Here is a 7640-nt window from a genome sequence, read left to right as displayed (position 1 = left end):
CCAAGCACTATTTAATCCAAAATTACCTTACAATGCATTTTTAAATTACAATTTAACGGACACAATTTGTATGTCGGAAAATTCATTCAACTCGAAGTTCTTTGATTTTCCCAAATATTTTCTCCAAAAGTTCAACTAAAAACCCAGCCTCGATCAATTAACTTTTATTTCGTGCGACTAAGTTCTCTAACTTCTTGGATTCGATCAATATGGTCCTCTAAGTTTTATTCTATGCTATTAAGTTATTAAATTTATCAATTTATGCAATCAAATATTTCGGTCAATCACTCTCTACCCAAACCGTTAAGTTGATCAATAGTGTGGCATTGCTTCATGCAAATAAGTGATGCTAATTGGGCGCGAACTAGGCATAAATCAAACGGGAAAATTAAAAAAGAAAAATTGATAGACAAAGCTATTCATTGCACAAATCTAGAAAGTTGGGGAATTCGATGGCACAAAACTAAATTTAGAGGACTAAAGTGCACAAATCCAAAAAGTTAGAGGATGAATTTCACAAAATGAAAATCAAAGGATCAAACTGGCCAAAGGCTAAAATTTAGAAAACTCAATTTGTATTTTACCCTTATTTTAAGGTTGTTCAAATATTGGTGTCAAACTCAACACCAACTTTTGAGTTTTCTAAGACATACAGTAATCCAACCATTGAAATCTGCAAATTTCTCTTAGGAGCACGCAATATAAGCCTAATATTTTCAGACACTCAAAAGCTTAGATCAATGTTATTAATTGTTGCATACCGCACCAAGCATGAAAGTTTTCCAACACAACTCATACGTGTATCCCAACAATCTACGGAATAAAAAAAGATTCGTTGTTTAAGGCCGTTCATGTAAAACATATTAGAATGCACAATTGGTTTGTTGGTGGGGCTCCTTCAACCGTAAGCAATTCCTCCGTGAAGGCGTGAGTGTGAAGATGTAAGTGTTTCAGCACGGGAGGTAATTTTCCGCGAGACTAAATAGGTTCGAATGTAATTAAATGTTCATAAACCATTAGAGTGTGGGGGAATTTGTAAGTATGTAATTTTTCAATTGATTAATAGATTCCTCGAGTTCGGTTAATTAATTATTCAATTGATTGATAAAGTAGATACCGACACTCATATCGAATCATGTAGATCTTTGCTCTGTATATTAATCTTCATTTATGTCTTTTAATTGCAACATCCGATTTGTTTTCGCGCGATATTCCAACACATTCGATGAGCTGTCGATGAATTTACCGGGCGATGAAAATTAACTCGAGTATTGTCGGGGGGGTTAATCTCATTGCAGTCTCTTAGAATGTGTTTTGTTGTGCCTCTTCTCTTGGCTTCTTGATGTAATTTACAGTTTGGAGAAGGCGTCGTTCCCCCACCACAAACACAAAGCATCGAGACATTTCCTTAAACACAGAACCAAGCTGAATTCCGACCCAAGAAAGGAGATCAAGGAACACCCTTCTCTCTCTCTGTCTCTCTCTCTCTCGCGCTCGCTTGCTCGCGTCAGAATTCAAAAGCAATTTGGCACTCGGTGGAAAGGCTTGATTTTGAACTTGCTGAGAGCGAGAGACATGGCGATTAAAGCGCCGCCAATCACCGGGTTGAGCATGGCTTCGCTGCGTCCAGCTTCTTTGTCTTCCTGTAACAAGCCGTGCGCGCTCAGTGTGCCCCAACTCAAGTCCTCGTTCCTTGGCAATCATGGAGGTAACCCTCTTTCGTTTTTCACCTCCTGCCTGTGTGGGTCTTCCTCAATTTGGAATTTTGATTGAGTTTTGAGTGTCTTCATTTCGCTTCCGTTATGCAAGAGAAGGAAAAGAGAGTGTTTTGTACTATGGTATTTGTGCAATCGGCGTGTCTCTTTCACTGTCATGGGACCTTGTTTGATCATGTAAATTTGCCTTCTCTGCTTCATTTTGTTTCGTTATACTTGTGATGCGGTGAACAGCCTGCTTGATCGTTGAGATATTCTTGCTGAGATTGTAATGGCCAAATTGCAGCGCTCAGGACCACTGGGGTGAGAGTTGCCTTTTCCAACAGGCTAAGATGTAATGGCCACGGCGGAGGCAGCCTGGGCGCCAGCATGAATATTTTCGATCGATTCGCTAGAGTCATAAGGGTAAAATGCGAATTGCACACTTGTTGTTCTGATATCCAATTGCTGTGTTGAGTTGAAGTGTAGTTTTTGCTTTTTTCTGGGTAAAATGCGAATTGCACTCTTGTTGTTCTGATATCCAATTGCTGTGTTGAGTTGAAGGATATTTTTTTGCTTTTTTTGGGTGATGTCTAGTCATATGCAAATGCGATAATCAGTTCGTTTGAGGACCCTGAGAAGATCTTGGAACAAGCTGTACTTGAGATGAACGATGATATGACAAAAATGCGTCAAGCCACAGCTCAGGTATGTCCGTTCGACTTACATAAGAGTAGAGTGCTATTTTTCACATGGTCTACAAATGACCAGAGTCTACGAATGTGTTTAGTTACTCTATATCACATGCTTTAATACGGGAAGTATATCTGGTCTTGTTGATTATGCATTATTATAGGGCACATGGATGCCGTTAAAAAAAGGTACGTTTAATGACTGAAATCTTACCATAGGTTCTTCTCTTTCATGAAGGTCTTGGCATCTCAAAAGCAATTAGAAAACAAATATAAATCGGCACAGCAAGCTTCTGATGAATGGTGAAGTTTTTCTTCCCAGCCTTGGTCTATCATCTATGAGGTTCTTTGAAGCTTTGCTTTTAAAAGAAGCTCTATTTTCTTAGATAGTTTTATCATTGTGATTCGTTGGATGATAGGTACAGAAGAGCACAGCTGGCTCTTTCAAAAGGCGATGAGGACCTTGCACGAGAAGCTCTTAAACGAAGAAAGGCTTATGCTGTGAGTTCTTTCACTGGAAGTGGAATTAGGTTTCACGAAATAATGAACGGCTAGTCTGTAGCTATAAAACCTGAAATTACAGCTATGGCTAATTTTCATCACTCCTGATTGTTGGGGTGGCAGATCTTGATGAGTTCCTATCCTATTGGCAATTTTATGGAGAAAAAAGTGGGAAAGATAAATAATCGGACATGCTCGAAATAAATCTGACATACCTTTATTTTTTATATTGTATTCTGTCATAGGATAATGCAGGTGCACTGAGAGCTCAGCTTGATCAGCAGAAGACTGTTGTGGATAATCTTGTCTCAAATACACGGGTGAGTAAAGCCGTTTCACTCCCCACAATTATTTGTCCTGTCAGAAAGTGCTTGTAGCAAGCTTTAGAACTGCCTAAGCTGGCATACACAGATGCTAGTAGCACTTTCTCAGCTTTGCTTGTTGTCCAAATCTTTGTCCACTTCATCAGCCTTATGAATTTGCAACATACAGGGTGTGTCTTGTCCTTTTGTTTAAGTATTGTCTTTTAATCTATATTACACTTGTCAAAATTGGTCATAAACCCATTTCTACATGTGTTAGTTATATTCAATAAATGGGTTTAAACATAATATGGGTGTTAAATGGGTCATAAATGGATCGTAAACGAGTCATAAATGGATTTACAATTTACTTAAGACTCAATCCACCTCTCTCGCCCTCACTCCATCTCGCGTTCACTCACTCTATACTCTTATATCGGTTTAGGTACAAGTTTTCCTAGATTTGATTAAATATGGAAGCGTTTTAGGAATATGGGTCCGGTTGGATTAGGTACTGGTCGGTTGGACCGTAACGGGTATGGGGTCATTAGACTTGCATTTCATTAAATGGGTCATAAATGGGTTAAACAGGTCTATTAGGTCTGACCAATTAGGACCCGACCCAACCCGTTTGACGGGTCTAATCTATATGCTTGAAAGTTGAGGCACTACTTTAATATGGGGCTCACCTAGCTATGGCATTGCTTCATGTTGAGTCTTTAACACAACTCAAGGTTTTCATTGGTTTTATACTGTGTTACTTTGCTCTAGTCAGGAAAAAGACTTCTTTTGTGCAATCCCATGCTCATTCATCCTGTTGCTTTATATGTTTTGTGCCCTTAGTCTGGATAATAGGTTAATTAAGTTATATTCTCTAACTATCTTCATATCAGCTTCTGGAAAGCAAGATCCAGGAGGCAAGGTCAAAGAAAGATACCCTTAGAGCACGCGCACAGTCAGCGAAGTTTGTCTTATCTCTTGCTCCAACTACTTTTGTATTATCTCCCCACTTCATAGTATGAACAGGATGCTTTTGATCAAACTGCAGGACTGCAACCAGAGTTAGTGAGATGCTGGGAAATGTGAACACAAGCAGTGCTCTTGCGGCTTTTGAAAAGATGGAGGAAAAAGGTAGCCTTTTGGGTTATTTGAATGCCTCTATTATGCACAGGCTGCTAATACGAGTCTTGTTTTACAGTCAAAAGAAGCTTGTCCATCTTCTGCTGGAATTTAAGTGGAATGCGTCTGCGTTCGGCACATTTTGAACTGTTGTGTTTGTTGAAGTACCATTTTCGAAATTACCCTCTAAAATTAATTAAACTCTTTATTCTCAAAGTCTCTGAGTCATTAATGAAAACAAATGTGAGTCATATTGGCCTGCTGTGTAACACCAAATGATTCTCAACACTACGCAGTTGGTGCATGATGTCCAAATACCGGAGATTCCAGAACAAGTACTGAATTTTGGCATCCATTAGTTCACTTGTAGACCTATTCTACTGCTGTTCTTTAGAATTCTTCTGATAGACTAAAAAGCATGAGAACCATTAGAAATTAGAATACTTTGAACTCGTTTTAACCTTTCTGAAAACAGTTTCCTGAGATGTACGTTTGAGGGAAAAAAGTTGGTTGTATGACTTTCAAACTGGGGTAGCTGGAGATATTGCAGAATTTTTTTTTTTTTTGGTCAAAGATATTGCAGACTTTGAAAGTAAATAGAAATCACTAGTGTCTTAGTAGCACACAATTGTTCAAATGAGCTTTTTTTTTATTTTTTATCATTTATGCTTTTTTGGGTCTTGTCAATTCCATATCAGGTGTTCTCAACATATGGAGGACCTGCTTTACTTGAATGCCACATATGACAACATGAAATACATGGCTATTATTGTTGTAGACTTGCTCTTTTCTCTCTTTGGTTGGCAACATGGCATGCATGGATGTTTTGTTGGTAATAATGCTTTGGCGGGTATCAGAGGAAGAACATGGAGCTCCAATTATGATCATAATTTAATTAATCATTGCATTGGTCAATAGGTTGACTGGTTTCTCATTGTGACAGTGTTGGCAATGGAGTCTCAAGCAGATGCACTTAATCAATTAACAAGTGATGATCTTGAAGGAAAGGTAACATTTCTTTCATGCTCTATTCTTTCCTTTTTTCTTTCCTACACAATCAAAATTTTCACAAGTCAATAGATGAAATTTGTAATGGATGTCGAAACCGTAAATGGATATAGAATTGGAAATGATCAATGCCCTGCTTGATGTTTTACTTTCTTAGGTCCAGGTTTACATTACACTGATATTCCCTCTTTAAAAGCTGTTTTTGGAATGATGCAATGACCTGAATCTTCTCCGAAGTAGTCAATGATGCTAAAATGCACTAATAAGAGAAACAATCAAGCAAAGCAAAGAACAGTTCACATTTTCTTGAATCAGTCAAAAGTTTTATTGGAACACATTATAAAGGCGGATTTGGATTTTCTTTTCTGTTTGTACTTTTTGGAAACTCAATTCCGGTGTCAGGGAATTGAAGTTTTTTGGAAATTAGAATGCTTGCTTTGCTGAGACACAAAATTATGTTAGGCATCTTTTGAGCTTCTGATTTAAAACCAAGGCATAATTATCATATGCAATAGTGGTGCCACAAAGTACAAGGAGAAGTACATTTGTTTGTACCATGAAAGAAGAACTAATGCTAGAGTGGTATGATGTGAAGTGACGCATTGATAGGACTGCATCTTGGAAATTCTGTATCTGAATAGCAAGTCATGTGATAGAACTCATGTGTTCACCCTTGATCCACGATACAAGGTTGAAATAGCTGAATTCACTGGTGTGTCTATCAGATAGAAGCTATTCAAGAATGTACTTTCTTGCTGAGGAAACTCGCTTTATGATTTTTTTTCCCAGTTCGCGTTGTTAGAGAGTTCTTCTGTGGATGATGATCTTGCAAAGCTGAAGAAAGAACTTTCTGGGGCGTCGAAGGTAACTGTTCTGTGCTCTTCTTTCTTGTTTTGGTGCACTGTTTCATGGATATAACTTTTCTTAGTTTACCAAGTGAAGCTTTGACAGCTACTTTGCTTACATTCCTGGGAAGATTCTGCAGTCTAGAAAAAATAAGGATAGAAATGCAGCTCAAGTAATCATGATCCCATATACTTTTCTGATACATGAGTGTAGCAACTGCATTGTGATTTAAGAGTGCTTTTAGAGCTCAATTGGGACTCCATGCAAGTTTGATAGAAAACCCATCGTCTTCTTTTAAGGTTTTGATTTGTACTTATGTTTCGAAACAGAAAGGAGACCTTCCGCCTGGCAGAACCGCGGTAGCAGCGAACTCTCCATTCCCCTTTCAAGACTCCGAAATCGAAAGGGAGTTGAATGAATTGAGGAGGAAAGCCAAAGAGTACTAGACATTTAAAGACACTTCTTCATTCTTACTTCAAGTACTTACCTGCCTCAATAGGTTAGCTCACTCTCTTCCTTGATGGCGGAAATATCCTCTTGCAGTCGGATCTCAAATTCAGGAATCTAGTGTTCATATCGAGTTCTCTTCCCTACATGTGGCGCTCGAGCGATCAGTGACATATTTATCATTAAAATGTGTGCATTTTGTTGCTCTCCTCTACTGCTTGTTCCCGCGGTATGCTCGAACTCGTCCCTAATGTACTCTGGAGAAGAATTTGAGGCTTGTTTAGCAGCTGCTTGAATGTGGAAGTACACACCACTGGCAAATGAATTTGCACTAGCTTATGTTTTTGTAGTGATTTTGCTCTTGAGGGAGGTTTAAGCTGCGGACTTCTTTGACCAACCCTTTTCAGGATTTGTGCTTTTATGTGCATTGGAACAAAACTACATCATTTTCTCACTTTTATGTGAATATTCAAGATTTGAATTTTGCTATGATGAAACATAAATCTACAATCGCTACCGTTTGGGATAATTTTTATCTGCTTATAATTAATATTCATGGATTTCCCTTCAAACACTGAAAATTAAAGCTAATTATGTCGAATTTACTAAAAATCATGACATAATTTATATATGAATCTACGTATCAAGATCTGATTATTCTGAAACTTTTAGGTACGTCTTGTTAAACAAAAATTACGAACACTATAAACGTGTAAAACTTTTAAAACTTGAGGTAGAGTCGATCTAATCCCGTAAAGTTTAAAACAAATTTTGTTAAAGCTTTGAACAATCATGATATGATTATATATGAATTTCCGTATCGATGTTTAAGTATTCCAAAATTTTTAGGTATCTCTTGTTAAATAAAAAACCAAAAATTATAAACCCGTGTAACTTTCGAGTCACGGAAATTGTAAACCTAATGAACTCTTTTCTATTGTTCTTTTAAAGCCAATATGTATGTGGACAAGCCTTTGCAATCACGCTCAATTCCCTACTGTTTGGTGCGACAATTAATTCATTTGCAGATT

General features: G+C 37.7%; 1 protein-coding gene across 1 annotated transcript; it reads left to right on the top strand.

Annotated features, from left to right (window-relative positions):
• The first annotated feature begins 1488 nt into the window (after window positions 1-1488).
• Window positions 1489-6985, top strand: LOC115748385 (membrane-associated protein VIPP1, chloroplastic). Its single transcript, XM_030684859.2, has 11 exons — window positions 1489-1708; window positions 2002-2120; window positions 2292-2402; window positions 2625-2689; window positions 2806-2887; window positions 3133-3207; window positions 4083-4153; window positions 4238-4320; window positions 5252-5316; window positions 6106-6180; window positions 6492-6985. The coding sequence occupies exons 1-11, from the start codon at window positions 1576-1578 to the stop codon at window positions 6606-6608; spliced, it is 996 nt and encodes a 331-aa protein (XP_030540719.1). The 5' UTR covers window positions 1489-1575; the 3' UTR covers window positions 6609-6985.
• The last annotated feature ends 655 nt before the right edge of the window (window positions 6986-7640 follow it).

This window comes from Rhodamnia argentea, chromosome 6, assembly GCF_020921035.1.
Source record: "Rhodamnia argentea isolate NSW1041297 chromosome 6, ASM2092103v1, whole genome shotgun sequence".
Classification (NCBI taxonomy): domain Eukaryota; kingdom Viridiplantae; phylum Streptophyta; class Magnoliopsida; order Myrtales; family Myrtaceae; genus Rhodamnia; species Rhodamnia argentea.
The sequence above is the reverse complement of the archived record's forward strand: the minus strand, read 5'-3'. Positions and strand labels throughout refer to the sequence as shown.